This window comes from Taudactylus pleione, unplaced genomic scaffold (assembly GCF_031769625.1).
Source record: "Taudactylus pleione unplaced genomic scaffold, aTauple2 ptg001334l, whole genome shotgun sequence".
In the NCBI taxonomy this organism is placed as follows: domain Eukaryota; kingdom Metazoa; phylum Chordata; class Amphibia; order Anura; family Myobatrachidae; genus Taudactylus; species Taudactylus pleione.
Window position 1 is genome coordinate 2,521,071 of NW_028285734.1, and position 24,706 is coordinate 2,545,776.

General features: G+C 48.7%; 1 protein-coding gene across 2 annotated transcripts; it reads right to left on the minus strand.

The window, feature by feature from the left end:
• Window positions 1–321: 321 nt before the first annotated feature.
• Window positions 322–23,230, minus strand: NECAP2 (NECAP endocytosis associated 2). Of its 2 annotated transcripts, none has more exons than XM_088463207.1 (8): window positions 23,082–23,230; window positions 22,905–23,005; window positions 6,553–6,657; window positions 6,389–6,470; window positions 5,056–5,164; window positions 4,004–4,139; window positions 3,494–3,578; window positions 322–2,950 (listed from the first exon to the last, which is right to left on the minus strand). In XM_088463207.1, exons 1-8 carry the CDS (start codon window positions 23,171–23,173, stop codon window positions 2,905–2,907), a joined length of 756 nt encoding a protein of 251 aa, XP_088319333.1. In that variant the 5' UTR covers window positions 23,174–23,230; the 3' UTR covers window positions 322–2,904. The 2 variants fall into 2 exon arrangements, with proteins under 2 accessions (XP_088319333.1, XP_088319334.1); XM_088463208.1 differs by having other exon boundaries at window positions 322–2,947; window positions 23,082–23,229.
• Between the last annotated feature and the right edge of the window lie 1,476 nt (window positions 23,231–24,706).

A 24,706-nucleotide genomic window follows, 5' to 3' on the forward strand; every position in this document is an offset into this window, starting at 1 on the left:
TTATGATTTCTCGCCTGTCATGTGTCCCGCGCAACTGGTTACATTAATTCCCAGGCTCACGTGCAGGAAAACCATATAGGCCTCAATATCATGACCTTCATTCACGATTCCTTATGTGACACTTTTACATTCTCTTATTAGTGGAGTGCAAGCAATTTTACTTTGTACTGCTATCAGCTTCTATAGTAGACCAGTCACTTTAATACACGTTATTAGACAGGTACCTCTTCCACTAAGTTATGAAATAAACACGGCCTCCTATCCCAGGTTACAGGAACCAAAACAAATTTAAAAGGGTAATAAAGCTCAAACCACTCCAGATTACTGAAATAAATCTTTATTTCACTACTCTAGATCTCTGTAAAATCTTGTAAATGTTAGAGAGAAAACACCACAAATCAGCCATTCCCAGAGGTACATATAAGCGTTTAGTAATGCCCACCAATGATAGGTGCCAGACAATAGAAAAGGTTCTCAAACATTCTTCATTGGTCTATTTAAAGGTCTCAGCGTGTTATGGTCCGTTTACAGTACAGGAATGTTATACTCTGCCATGAGGTGAGGTCTCTGTATACTGGGGTCCTTTCTGCTCCCCCCAAACTGTGGCCATGATATTTCTGCTTGAGGTTTTATATTGTAGTCTGATCATTTAGGAGAAACCAACGCAGCCACAAAGGCAACAAATTCTGCTACAGTGCAGGCAGACACAATCCCAGCTGCACCTCAATATCACCACGGGCCATGTAAGTCCTCGGGAACGTAAGCGATGGCGGCGGCGGACTATTCCAGACACAGGAAACAAACTTATTTATATTGGAACAGTCTAAACCATATAAATGGAAAGTGCACCAGTCACGCTTTTTTTGGTACAGACATCCACTTACACAGGTGGGAATGGTGCGCTGGTCACCGAGCTGGGCCTGGATTACACCTGATTGGACTTTACCAAAAGCGGGGCTTCCGAGTACACAGGCATCTGGCGATAAGATCAATGTAATTATCCCCCGTGGAGCTCAGACCGTGGTCGCTGGTGTTACGCTGCCGACATTAGTGCTCTCTCCAGATTCACCGACTCTATATTATACATTTCTTTTCTTCACACTAGACATATTTAAAATCACCTAAAATCTTTGGAAATTAATGATTCATTGCACTAACACATCAAGAAGAAAGGTGGAAAATAAAAATAGCTAAAAATAAAAAGGAGTGCATACAAAGGGGGTCCACCTTCCATTACCAGAAGTTGGAGTAAAGAGCACTTGGGTGAGTATACGCAAAGAGTTGTCAAAAAGGCACTCGGGTGAGTAGTATAGGTAAAGAATTGTCATCTATGTACAATACACAAGTGGCAACAAAAGGCAGTCAGGTGTGGGGACAGGTGTTTCGGAAACCAAGACACAGCGACCGGACATGGACAGTTGTTATGGGGAAATCCCATACAGGACATTACACAGCTATGAATATGTTCTGTAAAAATGGAACTGAACTGTATAAAGAAAAACATTTTTCTTAAACAGGTAGCCATTGTTGTGTTACGATGCTTCTTAATACGTGGATAGCAGGTTACTTATAATTTGCTGGTGGCAACGTTATGGCTGTTCCTGAAGACTTGTGGTTGTTGACTAAAAACGTCTTCACGGGAAGCATAAAGTATATCACAACTATGAGTAAATAAAGCACAATGTTCAGTTAGGTTTATTTTTACACAACACTTTAAATGAATGCAAATCTGACAGGATGCCAGCTGTAGGGGTCCAGGTGCCAGCTGTAGGGGTCTGGAACGGTGCCGCTGTACGTAAATAAAATCTTGCGGAATGATATAGAGATTCTTTCCAGTGCTGCTAGAACAGGAGGATGGAATATATCGTCAGACAGGACCCCCTGGAGTGTCACACGCTGCTCGGTGTTTAGAAGGAAGGGCTGACCTCAGTCTCTGTGATAAGACCGCAGCAGGTTATCATTGAGTAAGGAAGCCAGGTCAGCTCCGTGTGTAAGACAAGCAGGTCTGACCTCAGTCTGTGATAAGACACCAGCGAGTTATTTAGTAAGGGAGCTAGGTCATCTTAGTGTGTAGTAGAAGGGATGACCTCAGTCTCTGTGATCAGACACCAGCGGGTTATCATTGAGTAAGGAAGCCAGGTTAGCTCTGCGTGTAGGAGAAGAAGGGCTGACCTCAGTCTCTGTGATCAGACACCAGCGGGTTATCATTGAGTAAGGAAGCCAGGTTAGCTCTGTGTAGGAGAAGGGCTGACCTCAGTCTCTGTGATCAGACACCAGCGGGTTATCATTGAGTAAGGAAGCCAGGTTAGCTCTGTGTAGGAGAAGGGCTGACCTCAGTCTCTGTGATCAGACACCAGCGGGTTATCATTGTGTAAGGAAGCCAGGTTAGCTCTGCGTGTAGGAGAAGAAGGGCTGACCTCAGTCTCTGTGATAAGACACCAGCAGGTTATCATTGAGTAAGGGATCCAGGTTAGCTCTGAGTGTAGGAGAAGGGCTGACCTCAGTCTCTGTGATAAGACACCAGCAGTTCTTCTAGTCACCTCTGTGTCCATTGGTCCCTGAAGTCATCACAGCGATAGAAGATACGAATACACTGATAGTTCACTATAGACTTCATAAGGCAGTCATCATGAAGCAGGAAACCAGAGAGTAGATTTAATAGCAATATTGGGTATAACTAACACCAACTAGTTACTCCTCTTCTTTTTGGCTTCAGCAACAGCTCAGGAGCCACAACACATGGAGTAAACCCCTTTATGCACTAGCAGGTTTGGGAAGGTGAGGGTCCTGCGTTGTGCGCCATCCATTGAACAGGTTACTCTCAGGGATCAGACTATTTTCCGCCTCTCGTTGACAGGCTCATGAGCTGGGTTATTACACAGAGGTCCCCACTATCTCTGCCCATCAGAACTGGACCCACCCGGAGCTGGGCTGGCTGGAGGCAGAGCTGCTGGAAGAGATTATAGGTTAGTATTACAAAATGACCGTGTGTTCTCTAGTACCTGCAGCCCTAACATGTAGTAACTTACATTGAGGCAAAACTGGTAACTATAAACACTAATCACAAAAATAACAGAAAATAAATGAAACGTCAAAATAAAACGATCTAGTACATGTAGGTTTATTGCACGATATCCGTCGGGACCAAGTCAGGGTAACCCTAGAGCAGGCCTGGCCAACCTGTGGCTCTCCAGCTGTTGTGAAACTACACATCCCAGCATGCCCAGCCACAGTTTTAGCATTCCCTAATAGCAAAACCTTTGCAGGGCATGCTGGAACTTGTAGTTTCACAACAGCTGGAGAGCCACAGATTAGGGCAGGCCTGCCCTAGAGTATATTATACAGTTGAGGAATAATGAACATACAGCTGGGTCCAGGATAAGTAACAGTGAGAACACGAGCTCTTAAAAAGTGCAAAGAAACATTCCAAGTTATAAGATGTTAAACACTGGTGACGTGATCGCTGTGATTGATAATTCTTGCAGCAACTCACCCAGACGCCTTAGTAAAGTCTCCCCAGGAGTCTGTAGAACTTGCAGGCTCTGCCCACGAGAGTCCTCCAACATCAAGGGGCAACTCTGTCCCGGGAGGAATAATAGATTAGAGCTGGCTGTATATACATATCGGTGGTCTAGAAGCAGACAATGTTATACACCAGAGCGGTGCGTAAGACAGACGGGCAGCCAACAGCCAGAGACCATTAGTCATTGACCTAGCTGGCAGCAGAGGGCTGTCTCGCTGAGTAAAGGCCCCCTACACTAGCCACAGATTGCAGCAATACCCCGGATCCCCAGGCGCCGGGGTTGGGTTATTGGTAAAATCCAACATGTTATATTTCTCAGATCTGCCGATCACGATCAAAATACAATCGTGATCAGCAAATCAGGGATTTTTAACATGTAGAATTTCACCAATTCCCCCGGTCGGCATTTCCGACTGGCGTTTCCAGCCCGATAGGGGGATCAGGGAATCGTCCATCATATGTATGGGGCCCTTAAGTTACCTGAATTAGCAGCTGGTTGCTGAATGCTCTGCTGAGATGGAGCTTTTGCCCCCGGTGGCGGGGGGAGTAGACTGGGTCCTGTGCTCAATGGTCGCGGTTTAGCAGCTGCAGAAGCCCCTTCTTTCTTCTTCATGTTCTGAGGGTAAGACAGTATACAGCAAGGTCAGGTGTGACCAGGTGGATTACTTACAGAGGTGCAATAAGACGTAACAGCACATAGCGGAATGCCCTAACAGCAGCTGATCAGGTGTTCTGGGGATAAGCACTACAGGCGTTTGCCACCTGGACATCCTCACTTATAGTAACATAGTACGGTAAGCACAAGAGTCTCTCTTTACAAATAATGCATTAAATACACAACCTATATTAGGAACACAATAAAAGGGAGACCCTACCCAAAGGGCTCTCTTCAGTAACCTAATCCTGTATGCCCGTCTCACTGCCTAACCCCCCCGATGCGCATAGCGATATAACAGCCATATGGGGGGGAAGAGCTGGAGAATGAAAATAATTGAATAATTTGTATAAAGCGGTGATCCGCCTTATCCGTCCCCGCGCATCCGGCTGCACAGACCCCGGGGGCCCGCCGAGATCCGCAGATCAGAACTGACGTCGCGGCGCTGGTGCGGCAAACGTCCTATGGACAGTCTGCTGTTGCGCGCTCTGAAGTCAGTAGATAAAACTAATAAAATCATAAAAGAAAAATAGCTTCAGGGCTGCTAAGCAGCCCCCCTGCGTTAACAGTGACCCGACTCCGGCCGGGCACCAACGAAACTGAGGTGCCTCTGACTTGGGGGTGGGGTATAGGATGGACCGGTGCATCCTGGGAGCTGAAAGCTTTAACTGCGTGATGTCCGGATTCAGTTCCATCACCTACACCCCAAGGTCTCCTGTGGAGCTTATGGACCCTGAAGAAGAAAAATAAAAAAAGTGAATGTGACTCAGGTTTGGGCCCCCTTACAAGTACAGACTGGGTATGGAAATCATAGCTTCCTTAGGGGACCTAATAGTTCCTGTGCAGTAAGATTCCCCTGAATGCCCAGAACACATACAGCTATGTTGATCTTAATGGTCTGTCCCTCCTTGAAGCCGAGATCCAGTTTGGGTCCCGGGTCCGGGTTCTGGGCCTGTTTTGCAAACTCTGTCTGTTGCTTCACCCACCTGACAAAAGATGAGAAGAGAACAGTGTAAGTGTCAGACGGACAGACAATGACTATACAGAGGTCCTACAGCAATCACATTGCGGAAACAAAATGCTAAACATTGCACAAAACTGCTGCCGCGGACAATTGTTCAATCCCTCCTTAGCTCATTCCGGGAAGGGGAACATCCTGTAACACTGTGGGATGTTTCTGGGTGCCACATCTGATGAAGGGGCCACATGCTGGGATCCTGCCGACGTTTACACAAATTCAGAGTATGCATCTAGCAATATATAACTGATGGATGACGGAGCACGTATAACTCTACTGCCAACCAGTGACATCATTAAACGCCATGACGAAGGAGGAACCGGTACCCGTTCTGCTTTGCTCTGAGTCAGGGAAAAGCTGGCATGTAGCGGCTGGCATGTAGTTAGTATATTTACATTACATAGGGAAAGAGTGGAAAATGGTCAACTGTGTTACCAATGCCATAAGGAGTTAAACTATACAGGAGGACATAAATGGACAGAGCCCTGATTTTTCTCTCTTTCATGTAATGCTAACACTATTTGTATTAATGCTATAAATGTCCTGTAGATGAAATAAAACCCCTGCAGTATGCACGGCGTCCGGCTCCCAGAGAGGAGAGACACGTATTATAGAGAACGCTGTGTGTACTCCGCCACAATCCTAATGTCAGGGGGTCTCTACCTCTGACACATCCTCCCCGGCCGCTATCTGCTGCTGGGACTGCACAAGGTTGTCCCTCGGGCTTCCCTCGCTCTGCACCTCTTCCCCTAGGGAAGCAACGCGAGTATTCGGCCTCCTGTAACACCTGTATGCTGACGACACCCCTCTTCCTCTGATCTGTCCCCTTCTGTACTATCTCATGTAACCAAATGTCTCTGCTATATGTTCCAACAGTACCTACAGCTCAAAATGTCCAGAACAGAGCTCATCTTTCGAGACTCACTCACCCCTCTGGGCACAGCTGTGTAATTATTACATTAGATTGTAAGCTCTTGTGCACCCCCCCTCTCCTCTTTGCCAACCTTATATGTCACTTTTTAAAATGTATACCCACACTGCCCTGCACCACAATACTTTACAAATCTGCTTAAATAATAATTTCCAGGTTTACATCTATATACAAAGTAACGTCTGATTCTAAACAACATCGCAGGGATATAGGACAAATGTCCCGTCACGCGCTGGGCTTATAGGTGCTGTATAAACTCACTTGAAGTGATCCTGCAGCGCTACATTGAAGTCAAACGCATCACCTCTGTCAGCGAATCCAACGCCGATAAACGCCCGGCGCCCTAACAGGGGGAGAAGCAGGAGGCGTGTAAGAGTATGAGGAGTGATAACGTAGAAACACCAACCGCGGAGCGTTCCACTCACCGTTCCCATCCTCAATGCAGATGACAAAATAACGGCTGGAGTCAGTGACGCTTTCAACTGCTATCCCAGGAAACTGCTCCACCGGGGCCTGAGCGAAGAGCTCTCCTGCGGGGAGAGAGGAGGAGCATAAAACGCGGGACCACGATTCATATAACGCTAGAACAATAATACTATAGAGGAGAGATACAATAAGGCACTCTGATCCAATGAAAACACATTAAATGCCCAGAGTTGGCTGTGCACCAATTGAACTACATTAAATTTTTCTAACATAGAACCTTTCCTTATATACAACAAGGAAAATAATATATTATACATAAATCAAAGTTACAGTAACACCATCACTACTGAGAACTGTAGAGGTCCAAATGGCAGGAGGGAGGATTTACCTAAATGTCAAACCCCCTTTAGTTGCTGTCAGACCCTAGAGAGGGTGTGATGTGATGTCATTGTAACATTATTTAAAAATTAGGAAAGAGAGAACTTCTAATGCTTTCCTCCCTATCTCCTACATACCGGCACTCACAGACCCAGGGGATCATCAAAGAAAATATCTCTGCACTGCAGAAGTGATTACATTCCAGAAACTTCGGAGGGAACCAGCTACTAGATGGTTCGATTAGTCTTTCGCCCCTATACCCAGGTCGGACGATCATTTTGCACGTCAGGACCGCTGCGGACCTCCACCAGAGTTTCCTCTGGCTTCGCCCTGCCCAGGCATAGTTCACCATCTTTCGGATATAGTAATATTTCCCTACCGTGGCTAGGCACACTTATCTGAAAGAGCATAATCTCCTCTATCCAATCATGTGGTTATTCTCTGGGCATTATCAGACAATATCAACCTGTGCTACAGAAATTCTAGTAGAGCCAGCGGATAGTGCATGGCACATATCATGCCCAGGATCTCCCCCCATCCTGGCACATACACACAGAATGGGCCTCCTTAGTAGGTATTGTCTGGTGACCACAGTAGGAGGTTATAATGCCCAGATCTCCCCCCATCCTGGCACATACACACAGAATGGGCCTCCTTAGTAGGTATTGTCTGGTGACCACAGTAGGTGGTTATAATGCCCATATCTCCCCCCATCCTGGCACATACACACAGGATGGGCCTCCTTAGTAGGTATTGTCTGGTGACCACAGTAGGTGGTTATAATGCCCAGATCTCCCCCCATCCTGGCACATATACACAGAATGGGCCTCCTTAGTAGGTATTGTCTGGTGACCACAGTAGGAGGTTATAATGCCCATATCTCCCCCCATCCTGGCACATACACACAGAATGGGCCTCCTTAGTAGGTATTGTCTGGTGACCACAGTAGGAGGTTATAATGCCCATATCTCCCCCCATCCTGGCACATACACACAGAATGGGCCTCCTTAGTAGGTATTGTCTGGTGACCACAGTAGGAGGTTATAATGCCCAGATCTCCCCCCATCCTGGCACATATACACAGAATGGGCCCCCTTAGTAGGTATTGTCTGGTGACCACAGTAGGAGGTTATAATGCCCAGATCTCCCCCCATCCTGGCACATACACACAGAATGGGCCTCCTTAGTAGGTATTGTCTGGTGACCACAGTAGGTGGTTATAATGCCCATATCTCCCCCCATCCTGGCACATACACACAGGATGGGCCTCCTTAGTAGGTATTGTCTGGTGACCACAGTAGGAGGTTATAATGCCCATATCTCCCCCCATCCTGGCACATACACACAGAATGGGCCTCCTTAGTAGGAATTGTCTGGTGACCACAGTAGGTGGTTATAATGCCCAGATCTCCCCCCATCCTGGCACATATACACAGAATGGGCCTCCTTAGTAGGTATTGTCTGGTGACCACAGTAGGAGGTTATAATGCCCATATCTCCCCCCATCCTGGCACATACACACAGAATGGGCCTCCTTAGTAGGTATTGTCTGGTGACCACAGTAGGAGGTTATAATGCCCATATCTCCCCCCATCCTGGCACATACACACAGAATGGGCCTCCTTAGTAGGTATTGTCTGGTGACCACAGTAGGAGGTTATAATGCCCAGATCTCCCCCCATCCTGGCACATATACACAGAATGGGCCCCCTTAGTAGGTATTGTCTGGTGACCACAGTAGGAGGTTATAATGCCCAGATCTCCCCCCATCCTGGCACATACACACAGAATGGGCCTCCTTAGTAGGTATTGTCTGGTGACCACAGTAGGTGGTTATAATGGCCATATCTCCCCCCATCCTGGCACATACACACAGGATGGGCCTCCTTAGTAGGTATTGTCTGGTGACCACAGTAGGAGGTTATAATGCCCATATCTCCCCCCATCCTGGCACATACACACAGAATAGGCCTCCTTAGTAGGTATTGTCTGGTGACCACAGTAGGTTATAATGCCCAGATCTCCCCCCATCCTGGCACATACACAGAATGGGCCCCCTTAGTAGGTATTGTCTGGTGACCACAGTAGGAGGTTATAATGCCCAGATCTCCCCCCATCCTGGCACATATACACAGAATGGGCCCCCTTAGTAGGTATTGTCTGGTGACCACAGTAGGAGGTTATAATGCCCATATCTCCCCCCATCCTGGCACATACACACAGGATGGGCCTCCTTAGTAGGTATTGTCTGGTGACCACAGTAGGAGGTTATAATGCCCATATCTCCCCCCATCCTGGCACATACACACAGGATGGGCCTCCTTAGTAGGTATTGTCTGGTGACCACAGTAGGAGGTTATAATGCCCAGATCTCCCCCCATCCTGGCACATACACACAGAATGGGCCTCCTTAGTAGGTATTGTCTGGTGACCACAGTAGGTTATAATGCCCAGATCTCCCCCCATCCTGGCACATACACACAGAATGGGCCTCCTTAGTAGGTATTGTCTGGTGACCACAGTAGGAGGTTATAATGCCCAGATCTCCCCCCCATCCTGGCACATACACACAGGATGGGCCTCCTTAGTAGGTATTGTCTGGTGACCACAGTAGGAGGTTATAATGCCCATATCTCCCCCCATCCTGGCACATACACACAGGATGGGCCTCCTTAGTAGGTATTGTCTGGTGACCACAGTAGGAGGTTATAATGCCCAGATCTCCCCCCATCCTGGCACATACACACAGGATGGGCCTCCTTAGTAGGTATTGTCTGGTGACCACAGTAGGAGGTTATAATGCCCATATCTCCCCCCATCCTGGCACATACACACAGAATGGGCCTCCTTAGTAGGTATTGTCTGGTGACCACAGTAGGAGGTTATAATGCCCAGATCTCCCCCCATCCTGGCACATACACACAGAATGGGCTCCCTTAGTAGGTATTGTCTGGTGACCACAGTAGGAGGTTATAATGCCCAGATCTCCCCCCATCCTGGCACATATACACAGAATGGGCCCCCTTAGTAGGTATTGTCTGGTGACCACAGTAGGAGGTTATAATGCCCATATCTCCCCCCATCCTGGCACATACACACAGGATGGGCCTCCTTAGTAGGTATTGTCTGGTGACCACAGTAGGAGGTTATAATGCCCAGATCTCCCCCCATCCTGGCACATACACACAGAATGGGCCTCCTTAGTAGGTATTGTCTGGTGACCACAGTAGGAGGTTATAATGCCCAGATCTCCCCCCATCCTGGCACATACACACAGAATGGGCCTCCTTAGTAGGTATTGTCTGGTGACCACAGTAGGAGGTTATAATGCCCAGATCTCCCCCCCATCCTGGCACATACACACAGGATGGGCCTCCTTAGTAGGTATTGTCTGGTGACCACAGTAGGAGGTTATAATGCCCATATCTCCCCCCATCCTGGCACATACACACAGGATGGGCCTCTTTAGTAGGTATTGTCTGGTGACCACAGTAGGAGGTTATAATGCCCAGATCTCCCCCCATCCTGGCACATACACACAGGATGGGCCTCCTTAGTAGGTATTGTCTGGTGACCACAGTAGGAGGTTATAATGCGTGCTCAACCATGGATCTCTCTAAAATCTGAACTGTTTGGGAGCCTTGAGGACTGCGTTTGGGAACCTCTATCCTACACACGGGGCCCTAATGAAACAGCTGAACACTGGCTTATGATGGATGCTTGCAATGATGACAATTGGTCTATACCTTTATTTATTTCTTTTTCTATACTTAATTTTCACAATTTTTATATCATCTACAAGACATCAGTCTTACTTTTATATTTATAGGGTTATAGGATGGGCACTGCAATATTCTGATTTGTTTTGGTGCCAAAGGTATTATAAGTCACTTAGAGAGTAGCAGTCCACGCATGAATTAAGGACAATATAGTGTTTGCTGCTATGCTCGATAAATACTATTGTCTATGATGTGTGTGCAGAGCCGATCTGTAAGTGACTCACTCAGTGACTGAAAGAGCCTTTTTATGAAAGGATAATCTGAAGTACTTAATAACACAAATCCTTTAATATTACAAAGTGCTACAGTATTTGCTTTCCTGATTTATGTGCATCACCCATTACTCGGTCTTTAAAATTATTCCGCCTCTGTGGTGCCACAAGTCACTGATATAGGGAAGATTACTAATGTATATCCTACATATATATCTGGACAATTCTATCAGTGTGCTTACCAAAGTAGAGGGCTAGTTAGTTTTAATTAGGGCCGACACCCATGGATGTGATCGATAGATCTCCTAGTAACACACACTAGATCTGGAAAAGTAAATCTGTTGTACACTAAATAGATGTCGGCTGTTCTCTGTGGTTAATACAAGTGCGAGATAGGTAGAAAGCAGTCCGCGCGATAAGATGTTTGTACGATCTGATAAACCACACAGATAGCTGTAATTCCCAGAGAACACACTTTATGTGGTCTGAGAGCACACTTCATGTGTTTTCTTACATTAATACATTATCCTTTATTTATATGGCGCCACAAGGGTTTTCGCAGCGCCTAACAAAGTACATAAACAGTACAAGAGAACAGTGACGTACAGTACAAGATATTGCAGGACAAGTACATGGTATATAAACATTGCTGCAATAGTAGCAGGATGGCAGAAGTCACGGGTTCTAAGGTGCTGTTGTAAGGAGTAGATAGCAATATGAATAAAGGACGGAAAAGCACATGGGAGAAGAGGGCCCTGCTCGTGAGAGCTGACATTCTAAAGGGGAGGGGCAGACAGACAGGGGTGACAGTGAGCATGGGACAGAGGGTTAGGATGTCAGACGGTTGGCTTCCTACTATACAGTATGTGAGGAAGTCACTTGGAGTAAGACTTCATCCACTGACATTTTACTTAACGTGAGGGGTTATTTTAGGAGTCATGTTACTTTGGAATGCCACGATTGTCAATATAATGCATTATTATATATAACCCACCATCTATTAATAAACAGCTATTGAACATTTTTTATTATTATTTTTTATACAAATAAAATGATAAATTATTATGTAGGAACATTTCCTTTTTATCCTGTATCCAATTGCTTTCAGCCCTACAGCAGAGTTACAATCAATTCAATGTTAGTATCAGACCCACTTCCTCTACATACTGGGCGTTTAAGCTGCGTTACGCATCCTTCTATAGAGAGCGCAAGATGGCGCAGAGGCACTGCTAGGAATTTGTATGCATTTATTCACTAAAACAAGAGGGTCCCAATGTAATCTGAGTTTGGCTGCCTATAGCATGGGAATGTGCAGTAACATCTTTGTGTTGTCACGGTCTATTATAGTTACTGTACAGCGCGGTTATCGTGTACTAGACACTGTTAGCGCTTTTATGCCAAAGGCAATTGCTCCTTTTATTTATATTCAATCCCCTCCTGGTATAAATGCTCGCCCTGCGGTTCCAGTTATAGAGCTTGCACGCCCAGCCAGCATCCGCGCACGCCCCATTTCTATCATTTGTTTCTGTTCTGTGCTTTAAAGTTAGATAAGATTCTCAAACTCGGTCCCCAGGAACCCAATCAGTTCAGTCTTTCGAGTCTCCGCAAACAATCACAAATGAAATAATTAGCTCCACGTGTGTCACGGGGCCCATACATCTGCGACTGAATGGCGCAATGCCTGTTCTGCCGACGGCTGGCTCGGGGGATCGTAGAAATCCAACATGGTGTATTTCCCCAACTCATTGTTTCCGACCAATGATCAGGAACGGCGAGTCGGGCATTTTTCACATGCTGTTTTTCCCCCATGCGCTAGCGATCAAAGATCTAAGGGCGCCATCGGCGGATCGGAGTCGGGGAGTTGCAGCGTTGATGTATGACCTGCATTAGTGAGTAATGAATACACCTGTGCACCTGCCGGGTGACCTGGAAAATGTGAACTGTTTGGAATCCTGAGGACCGAGCTTGAGAACCACTGACTTATATTCCCTGCGTTGTCTGCCAAAAGCCCAGAGCAGGGACTGGAGAGGTCTCTAAACACCAGGTTACCTATTGCTCTGGGAAACATTTAAAGGATAACTTCACCTTTAAGCCGCACATCCACATGCCGACTAGGGAAAGACAGAACGAATACGACATCGTAATCGTACCATCGTTCCCCATCCCCTGCAGTGCTGACACTGAACGATATGTCATTCAGTGTAGGCACCCTCCATCATGCCCGAACATGGCCAATCTGTCGTTATCGGCAGATTGACTCGGCACGTTCAGGCGATGATTGATGTTGGAAACGACCAGCGGGAGCGCGCATCGCTGGTCGTTTCCGACATTATAGTGCACGATTAATGAGCGATTGCACGATTACGATGTCGTAATCGTGCAATCGCTCATTAATATCGCCTAGTGGATGTGCCCCTTTAGGGTTTTTAGTTTTATCTCATTACTACATTTGCAAAAAAAATGGTAAAATATGAGATATGGTAAGAACTTACCCTTGTTATCTCTATTTCTACGAAGTCCATAGGGTTCCACAGGATACCTTGGGGTATAGGTGTGACGTCAGTCGCAGGGCACCAAAGAGTTAAGCTTTCAGCCTCCCAGGATGCACTAGGTCCCCCTCCTATACCCCGCCCCCGAGCCAAGGCACCTCAGTTAGTTACCAAGCCATAGGCCGGAGGAGGAGAAGGAAGAGAGAGAACAAAGATCTGGACACATACAAGAATCACATTCTCACCAGAGGGAGACGGAAAACCGGTGACCAGAGCAAAGCCCATCTGCAGCACAGGTGCGACAGGGCGGGAGTCCTGTGGAACCCTATGGACTTCGTAGAAATAGAGATAACAAGGGTAAGTTCTTACCATATCTCATATTTTCTACTTCAGGGTCCATAGGGTATCCACAGGATACCTTGGGGATGTCCCAAAGCAGTATCCTTTAAGGGTGGGGACGCTCCTGTGCAGAAAGGAGAATCCGCCGCCCGAAGGAAGCATCCTGAGAGGCGAAGGTGTCAAACCTGTAATACCTCACGAAGGTATGGACAGAAGACCACGTAGCAGCCTTGCAGATCTGAACTGCCGAGGCACCACGTCGAGCTGCCCACGAAGGACCCACAGACCTAGTGGAATGAGCCTTCAGAGAAGGAGGGACCGGTAGGCCTTCATGAAGATAAGCTTCAGAAATAGCCATACGGATCCAGGCTGCCAAAGTTTGCTTTGAAGCAGGCCAACCCTTTTTACGGAAGCCAAAGAGGACAAACAAAGCGTCCGACTTCCTAAACGAAGAAGTGCGGTCAACATAAGTCCTTAAGGCCCGCACAACATCCAAAGAGGCCTCACCCACGGAAAGACCCGGTGAGTTAAAGGCCGGAACAACTATTTCCTCGTTAATATGAAACTGGGAAACAACTTTGGGAAGAAACTCGGGCCGAGTGCGGAGCACTGCCCTGTTCCCATAAAAAACCAAGAAAGGGGGTCTACAAGAAAGAGCCCCTAACTCAGAAACACGTCTGGCCGAAGCAATGGCCAGAAGGAAAACAGTCTTAGCTGTTAGCCATTTAAGATCCACTGAGCCCAGTGGTTCAAACGGCGGTCCTTGGAGAGCCCTCAGGACCACAGCCAAATCCCAAGGCGCCACAGGTGGAACAAAGGGCGGCTGAATGCGGAGAACACCCTGCATAAAGGTGCGCACATCCGGGATTGTAGCAATCCTACGGTGAAACCAGACAGATAGGGCCGAAACCTGTACCTTCAAAGAAGCAAGGCGAAGCCCATGATCTAGTCCCGCTTGCAGGAAGGCGAGAATCCGAGACAGACGAAACTCCCGCGGTGCATAACCTCTCGGTCGACACCACTGGAAGAACGTATGCCACACGCGATGGTATATCCTCGCGGAAGACGGTTTCCGAGCTCGTAACATGGTCCGCACCACCGAGCTGGAAAACCCCCGGGACCTCAGCATGGCCGTCTCAACAGCCACGCCGTCAAAGACAGCCGAGTCAGGTCCGGGTGAAGGCAAGGACCCTGAGACAGAAGGTCCGGTCGTAGCGGCAACCGCAGAGGAATGTCCACGGACAGACCCTGAAGGTCTGAGAACCAGTGCCGTCTGGGCCACGCGGGAGCTATCAACAGGAGCGTCCCTCCTTCCTGTTTGAATTTCCGGATTACCCGTGGAAGAAGGGAGACCGGAGGGAACAGGTATGCGAACCGGAACGTCCACCGGACGGACAGAGCATCCACCAGAGACGCCCCTTCGTCTCTTGTGCGAGACCCGTACACCGGCAACTTGTTGTTGTGCCGGGACGCCATGAGGTCGATTTCTGGAAGACCCCACCTGTCCACCAGTAGTTGAAAAACGTCCGGGTGCAGGGACCATTCCCCCGGATGAACGTCCTGGCGACTTAGAAAGTCCGCCTCCCAATTGAGCACTCCCGGGATGAAGACCGCTGATATGGCCGGAAGATTGCGCTCCGCCCAAACCAGGATCCGAGAGACCTCTACGAGAGCCGCCCGACTGCGAGTTCCTCCTTGCCTGTTTATGTAGGCCACGGTGGTAGCGTTGTCCGACTGGACCTGCACCGGGCGACCCTGGAGAAACCGCTGTGCCTGCTGGAGAGCATTGAAGACCGCACGGAGTTCCAAGATATTTATTGGAAGCTCCGCTTCTGTCGGCGTCCACCTGCCCTGGAACAAGTGTGGACCCGAAACTGCTCCCCAGCCCCGAAGACTGGCGTCCGTTGTCAACAGGACCCAATTTGGAACCCAGAACGGACGTCCCTTGTTGAGGTGGGTCGTCTGTAACCACCACGTAAGGACACCCGGCGGCTGTGCAGACAACTGCGCACCCTTGACTGTAAAGCAGAGATCTTGTCCTCCGTCACGAAGATCCTTTGCTGTCCCGAGTCCAATAAGGCTCCAAGATGCAGAATCCTCCGAGACGGGATTAGAGTGGACTTCTGCCAGTTGATTAGCCAGCCGTGCCGTTGCAGCAGTGCAATGGTCAGGTCCAAGTGGCGTAACAGGAGCTCTGGAGATCCTGCCACCAATAACAGGTCGTCCAAATACGGCAACATGCGGACTCCCTGCAGCCGCAGAGAAGCCGCCATGACCGCCATCACCTTGGTGAAAACACGTGGTGCTGTTGCCAGGCCAAAAGGTAACGCCCGAAACTGGAAGTGGTCGCTGCTGATTGCAAACCTGAGGAACTGTTGATGGCGCCAAAGAATAGGGACATGCAGGTAAGCGTCCTGTATGTCCAATGACACCAAGTAGTCCCCAGGTTCCAGCGCCAGAATGATGGACCGTAGGGTCTCCATCCGAAACTTCGGGACCCGCAAAGACTTGTTGAGTGCTTTGAGGTTGAGAATCGGACGATATGACCCATTGGGTTTCTGTACCAAAAATAGATTTGAATAGAAATCCTGGCCCCTCTGGGAGAATGGAACCGCCACTATAACTCCAGCCTGGAGCATAGTGTGCAATACCTTCCGCAGCTCCGTAGCCTTGTTCCGGTCTGATGGGAGACCCGTGGTGAAGAAGCGAGCCGGGGGTCTGTGCCGGAAGGAAAGGGCGTATCCGTGGGAAACCACCTCCAGAACCCAAGTGTCTGTCGTAGTGGTCGACCAACACTGGGCGAACTGTAGCAGGCGGCCTCCCACCCTGGGATCCCCCAAAGGGAGGCCCGGACCGTCAGGCCGCAGGCTTGTCATCTGGCTTGGGGGCCGGACGTCTGGTACTCCATGCCTGCTTCCGGGGCTTGACCGATTTCTTAGGGCCAGCCTGTCGAGGAAACGACTGTGGTTTGGGCCTGCCCTGGGCCCTAGATGACCGAAAGGACGATGGTCCCGAACCAGAAGGAGCAGCGGCCGACGGGAGACAGGCAGATTTGGCTGCCGCCAGCGTGGCCACAATCTTATCCAGATCCGGACCGAAGAGAACTTCTCCGGTAAACGGCAACGCTTCCAGACCTTTCTTGGAATCTGCGTCCGCCTTCCAGGATCGCAGCCACAAGGTGCGACGAGCAGCTACCGCTGCTGAAGAAATTCTAGACACCAGAGTACTAATGTCTAGAGCCGCCTCGTTGATGTAGGTGGCCGAATCACGGAGATTGCCAATCAACTCCGCCTGATCGGCCGGACAGTCGGATTCAAAAGAAGCCTCTAATGAATCCGCCCAGCGCTCCATCGCTCTGGCAACCCAGCAAATGGCCATAGCCGGCCGGGCTGCCCCCCCTGCAAGGGAATAAGCGGACTTCAGGCAGATTTCTACCTTGCGGTCCGTAGCATCCTTAAGGGAGGACATGGATGGCATCGGCAATGTGGCACTACGGACAAGACGGGTCACGTGAGAATCCACCTGTGGAGGGGATTCCCACTTCGCAAAATAATTATCCGCGAACGGATAAGCCACCGCCAGGCGTCTCTGCGGCTGGTATCTTTTGCCAGGTTGTTTCCACGCCTCCTCTAAATGGTCCACCAACTGACCCGAAAGAGGAAAGACTGTGGCATCGCCCTTCACATCTTTGAAAAAGGCATACTTAGATTTAGCCGCTGGGGGAACTTCGTCCTCAATCACCAAGGCTGTGCGGACCGCCCGAATAAGTCCAGGAATATATACTTTGGACTTAGCATCAGCGTCCTTAGTATGGAGAGGTTCCTGATCGTAAGGATCTAGAATCTCCCCATCATCAGACGTCCCTTCGTCATCCTCATAAGGAGCGGACAGAGACGCCACCGGCCTTTTATGAGACCGCATCACAGACTCCCCTTGCAACACATCCGACAAGTGCTGTACAGAACTCGTCAGGGAGTTAACCCACGCTGGCTCCTGAGAACCCGGGAGCGGGGAAATAGGGAGACTGTGGGGTACCACCAATTGTCGTGGGAACCCCTGCATGGGTGACGACACCACAGACTGCTGGGACAAACCCATCGGAGTAAACGCGGGCTGCGGAGCTAACTGGCCCACTAAAGCTGTTAACGCCTGAGCGAAACAAGCCCAGGGCGGCTCCTGTACCGATGCTGTAACCGTAATAGGCCGCGCCATGGACAAACACTGCTGGCAAAGGCCCTCCGCGCTACCCTCCCCCTCCGCTAACGGTACTTTGCACGTGGTACACTGTAGCCGGAGGGGAAAATCACTTTCAGACATGATGGCACCACGTATGTGACCTCTCTCACCAATTAAGTATTAAATAGGCGAGAGACCACCCTGCAGCACCGCACCGCAAGGGCTTTAGCAGAAAGAACAGGGACAGTAATAAAGCTGACAGTTTAGAGAAGAAAAGATTACAGGCAGCAGCGCTAGCACAGTCACATACAATGCAGAAAAATAACAATTCCTGCACTAACAGCGCTGATCACTCAACTACACAGACACAGGGCCTGGTAGGACACAGCGCTGCATACACAGACCTGACCACAGCGGAGGAGAGGTATGCGGGGGGACCCAGACCACGATGCTTCCTTCCAGCGCTTCCAGCAGCGTTCACCATGCGTTCTGGAGAAGATGGCCGCCGAGGAGCAGAGAGGAGGCTGGCCTGGGGGAGGAGCGCTGCCACAGGACCAGTCGGCAGCATGCAGAGAGGGCTGTGTGCAGCGGGGGAGGCGCCGGCTGTGAGACAGGGAAGGCGCGCTCCCCTGGCATGCATTTAACCCCTGGGACGCCGCAGCGCTACCGCTCTGCTGCGGTCCGCTGTCCCAGGGGGTAGTGGAAGCGCAGGTTGGTCGCCTGGCTCCACGCTGCAGCCAGTCCCCAGGGAGCCCCCTGCCTGGGGACTTAGGACCATGTAATCAGCGGGGACCCACCGCGGGACCCTGCTGCTTACCTCTGTCCCCCTTGAATCCGGCCATGGTCCGGAGCATCTGGGGTCACCGCTAGCTGTGACCCCAGACGCCCACCAGCATCCCCGGATCAGTACCGGCGTTCTGGTACCGGCGGGGTGTAGGGAAGACAGCATGGACGTCAGGACTGACTGTCCATGCTGTTCATCCAGTTGTGCAGCCACAGCTGCATGAAGAATAAGCTTCAGGGGCTCTTCTAGCCCCCACTCCAACAGGTGCACCCGACTCCGGCCGGGCACCAAACTAAACTGAGGTGCCTTGGCTCGGGGGCGGGGTATAGGAGGGGGACCTAGTGCATCCTGGGAGGCTGAAAGCTTAACTCTTTGGTGCCCTGCGACTGACGTCACACCTATACCCCAAGGTATCCTGTGGATACCCTATGGACCCTGAAGTAGAAATATCAATACTGTGCAATCGCTGCTGTGTTTGGTACACCTCGTCACAGTACATATCTAACATTTAAGTATCCTGTAGTACAGCAGTCAGCAAAGCGTTGATTGAGATCGACTGGTCAACCACAGACACTCAACCAGTCGATCGCATTGGCTCGTCCAGCAGCATCCAATAAGAATCAGTGTGAAGCGTATTGGCTGCTGCTCCAAATTCACAGATGGGGTGCTGAAGCCGCGGCTGCCATGTTTACTTGCAGTCAGGGGTCCGTCAGCAGCCAATAAGAATCAGGGTGATCCTTATTGGTTAGCTCAGCTGTGCCAAACTGAAGCTGCGGGTGTCTCTGTCGGCTGTCACTGCGATAGCCTCCATTCGGGTCACACCTTGATAAAGATTAAAATGCATTGGTGGAGGATCTTGAATTTCTGGTACCCCTGTTCCAATCCCATTGGTGACATCTGCTGGGACTTCATTTGACTGAGCAGCATTGGGGACCAGTTTATTGTTGGGACAGAGTAGGAAAGTGCAGGCTCGGATTAGTTCGGATATGCATGCCGGGTTCTGATTTTTCCCTCCAAAAAACGGGGCTCAGAAACAGGCAAAACGTCATCTTTCATGGACAAATCATCATTCCTGGATAAAAGTCCAGGAATGATGATGTTTGTCCATGAAAGATGACGTTTTGCCTCTTTCCGAGCCCCGTTTTCTGGAGGGAGAAATCCGAACCCGGCGTGCATATCCGAACTAATCCGAGCCTGCACATCCCTAGTACAGAGGAAACCAAATGTATCCCTTTGTTTACTTTGGAATTACTCTGGAGCAGTGGTGTCAAACTCGGGCCCTCCATCTGCTGTGGGACTACATATCCCAGCATGCAATGCCACAGTTTTAGCATGCCCTAATAGCAAAACTCTGGCAGTGCATGCTGGGATGTGTAGTTCCACTGCAGCTCAAGGGCCCGAGTTTGACACCACTGCTCTGGAGTAAAGTTTAAGAAACTGACGGCATTATGTGGTGCTAAGGACCACGGTTGTTTGGATATGGTATCAAACCCATCCCACACTCTTATTTAAGGCTTTTAGGGTGAGTGCACCTAGTGAATGGTTATATACACAATATTGCACGATTATGTTTTATTCTGTTACATGTAGCGAGCGGCCTGTGATATTGCCGAGGCAGAAGTGAGTTGCTCCCTTCATCTTCTCACTTGGTGAAGGTGTTTTAGCAATAACTAGGGGGATTTTATTACTATTTTATTCATTGTTACAAATCTTTTATATGTATTTTCTCTTCCCTTCATTATCCTATTCATTTCCCTATCTGTATGAGCGCCATCTGCTGAGGATATTATTGCCGTTTATCTGCGCCCATCCTCAGGGAGTCAGGTATTATTTTTAAAATAGCATCAAAACATTTTGCAGCGATTACAGAATGTTTAGCTAATGAGCCCCCTTCATACTATGGCTGATATCAGTTTACAGTAACTAGGGCAGATGAGGATGCGGTGGGTCTGGGCTATATGAGAATCAGATATTATATTAGTATTATCTACTGAACTACAGGTCCCAGAATGCATAGAGCAGCGGCCAATGACAGGTCTGCTGAACACTTAACTGTTATTTGCTATTTTAAATTAGTATAGGCGCTAGATATTTTTATTTCACCAAACTACTAATATTAAACTTTGTTTCTTAGGGCTGGGCTATAACAAATCTCTGTTTTATTGATCGGACGTTTAGGACCTGTACAAGGGACTAATAAATGTTTTAGTTTATTCCAGTGATGGCGTACAGGTGTGACTATAATCACTACGGAGGAGGGGGATTCTGACATGAGAAAGAAAATGGGTCTGGTAACGCCCTCAGAACCACATCTTACAATCCCCCCCCTCCCATTTCCTAAATAACTTCCTGGGAAAGTCCTGACGCATCAGAGTTGGGAAATAACAGAGTCAGCAAGAAAGACACAAAAAATCAAAAGTCATGAGACAGAAACACGAGGTCCCAAAACAGGAGGAGACCCATAAACAGCTCGTGATTTATCAATCGCTGAATCTAAACTGAACCTAAAGCTTTTAGTTAGTATCACTGCAGTCCTTACCAATACATATACACAACTACATATGTATGCCGTCAGTGTTACGGTACTCCCAGGATACACAGTATAGCACAGTGTATATGTAATGTCCTTATCTCAGACATATATAGTTAGTAGGTTACCAGTGATGTGGACCGCCGGTTCTATATAGTACAATGAATAGAACGACCCTATAGGTGGGATATGGTAGGTTACCCATGTTGTAGCCCTCCAGCTGTATATAGTATAGTACAGCCTATATAATGTCCCTAAATGAGGGATATAGATATATATTTAGTAAGATACCATTGTTGTGATCCCTAGCTGTATATAGTACAGTATAATGTATATTAGTCTCTATGGGGGGAATATACAGAGATATGTAGAGGGTCAGTTACCGGCGTGACAGACCGCTAGCTGTATATAGTATAGTGTGTGTGTGTTATATATATATATATATATATAAATAAATAAATAAAATACCTCTCTATGGGAAGGGGGTGGGGGGGGTGGGAGGAGACAAACAAATCCCATTGCAGCTGCTATTCTCTGTACACAACGGACATGCAGATATATGCTAATGTCTCAGCCGCAGTCGTGTGTACTGAGACGCCCACCTCCGGCGTATGACATCAGCTACTCACATACAGAAGCATCGGTCGCACATGGAACATCTGCGTTAGCCTATGCGGTCTCAGACAGAGCGACTATCCTAAGACACCGGGCCTTGGAGTGCCACGCATATATATATATATATATATACACACACACGCACGCACTATACAGAGAGATATATATTGAGTTAGTCTGTTACCGGTGTGGTGGTCCTCCAGCTGTATATAGTACACTATAGCACATGTATTGCTACTCTCCAACGGGATGCGGCCATAATCCCAACCGCTGGGATTCTGGCATTCAGAAGGTAAATACTGAGGTTAGGGGGAGGGTCAGACACTAGGGGAGGAGGTTAGTTTTAGGCTGCGGGGTGGGTTAGGTTAGGCTTACTTACCTAGAGGGGTAGCAGTCAGGAAGCCGACGGACGTAATCCCGACCGCCGGCTTCCCGACTGTCTAATCCCGGCAGGGGTCTGATGACAGGCATCGAAATTCCGACCCGTCATTACTGATTGAAGGTAAGCCCAACGGACAGCCTCGGGGGGTTAGGTTAGGGGCTCCAGGGGGGATTTAGGGTTAGGCAGCCCCCCCCCCAGGAGGTTAGGGTTAGGCTACAGGGGGGGGGCTTAGGGTTAGGCACCCCCCGGGGGACTTAGGTTTAGGTGGCGGGGAAGGGGGGTTAGGTTTAGGCACTTGGGGGGGAGGTTAGGCACCCCTAAGGGAGGGTTAGGTGACTGCAATCATTAGGTGAGAAGTGCAGGGGCAGAGCATTGTGAACCTGAGTCATGTCGGCGGAACTATATATAATGTCCCTATAGCAGATATATGGAGAGAAATAAATATATATATATATATATATATATATATATATATATATATAGTTGGTTACCGGTAGTGCGGTCCTCGTGTAGTGTGTATATAATGTCCCTATAGGAGATATATATATATATATATATATATATATATATATATATATATATATATAGGTGGTGCGGTCCTCCAGCTGTATATAATACACTGTAGTAGTGTGTATATAATGTCTCTATAGGATATATAGTCGGTTACCGGTGGTGCGGTCCTCCAGCTTGATGAGCGCCAGCTTCCCCCGGGCGGTGATGCGGAGGCGGCCGCTCCAGGACGGCTGGTCCAGCTGCCATTCTGCCGCCCTGCGGATGCGGAGGAGAGCGCGGTTATTGCGGCCCTGAGCTCCGCCAACCCGGTGCTGGGGTCTCCGGTACTCACCTGTATCCCCGGTTGGACGCTCGCGGGGGAATCTTGTAAACGTGTACTTCCGGCTTCACACAGATCACCGACTCGTAGTCGCTGTCCGCCATCTTACTACACCCCGGACTTCCGCCTGCGACAGAGCAGCCGCACCTCGCTGGTCACATCAGGATAGAGCGCCCTGCAGAGCCGCTAACCGCCCCGCTACCAGACGGCTGCCACCTGCGTGCACTCGCGGTACTGCACCCAGCTTTAGGTCTAACCTGCAGTGTCACACTGGCAGCAGGGTTATTATTCTATCATTATTCACTTTAATTTGTGTGTATGGAAATAGTTTTCTGTAGCACCGACTGTATCAGCGCCAGAGATGTATTTTGCCTTATACCGTGTCTTCTGCATGCTGTAAGTCATAGATATGTTGTTATAGTTATTAAATATCGTTCTCTTGCAGCGTTACATTTCGTTCTGTATCGCAGAACCGCTCCAACCTATTACCACATATCCAACTTGTGGTACCTCCCCATGTCCTGCGCAAACCTGGACTCTTGGTGAGTCAAGGTCCCCATAAATCGGAGATAGATTGGTGCAAATCTCCAGGTGCCAGGGTCGGGGGGACATCAGTGAAATTCAACATGTTGGTTTTCCCCGATTTGCCAATCCCGACCAAAGTGTGACCAGGATAAGTATATCGGGTAATTTTAACATATAGAATTTCACAGATTCCCCAATGGATCAGCAAACATCGATGGCCGCCGATCTGCATTTTCAACCGGCGGTTTCGGGGAAATGGCCGGCAGATGTATAGGGCCTTTCACTAACATGGCTTTTCTCCAATCACAGAGTATCTTTAAGTATAGGACATGCGCAATGAACGACGTCACTTGTCTCCAGCCTGGGACTATATCAGTCAATAAGGCCGCTCCTGCCCCTATGACCTATAAACTCTAACTTTCATCTGTACTGCGCAAGATGGACAACACGCAATGTGCATTCAGGGAAGCACCACATAACGCCATTCTGAGATGGTATTATATATGTATTTAAAGCAATAAGCTCATCTTACAGCTGTGGTATAGGTTATGTGGACAATGACGATAGCACGATGTTGACATGTCGAGGCGAATGTTGTCAGAATGTCAAAAATGGGATTTTGAATGTAAACCTAACCCTACATTAAAGACTGCATACCCCATCTTATCACAGGCCATTAACGGACACCACATCGCAGTCCTTGTACCAGACTATGGAGATGCTATGCAAAATTACAGGAACCATAGGAAATAAAATCAATGATTTCTCTGCAGTAAACCTGCTTTTAAATTGTCAGAAACAGTGGTAACCCCTTGTTCTGCAGAAAGCCACGATATAAGGGGCTAGCGCAAATTGTCCCTTAGTGTATAGCCGCAGTCAGCTATGTATCTATCTCACCATTAGGATACATGCACGTGTGTTTAGTCCATGTTGCCCATTCCCTGCATAGGGCTGGTCACACAGCCCGAATGGGAAACGCAGAGTGAATGCGCAATAAAAGAAGCAGTTTGAAGTATTTATTTATGCTCTGTCCAGCACTGACCCTTTGAAAGGCTACTGCAGTGGTTCCCAAACCTTTTTCAATCACGGCGCCCTAGAGCAGGCCTGGCCAA

Coding starts and splice junctions, on each gene's coding strand:
- NECAP2 (XM_088463207.1), bottom strand. CDS start 23,173: ATGGCGGACAGCGACTACGAGTCGGTGATCTGTGTGAAGCCGGAAGTA. Junction 6,471..6,552: donor CTGCATTGAGGATGGGAACG/GTGAGTGGAACG, acceptor TCCCCCTGTTAG/GGCGCCGGGCGTTTATCGGC. Junction 2,951..3,493: donor GACTTTACTAAGGCGTCTGG/GTGAGTTGCTGC, acceptor AATCTCTTCCAG/CAGCTCTGCCTCCAGCCAGC.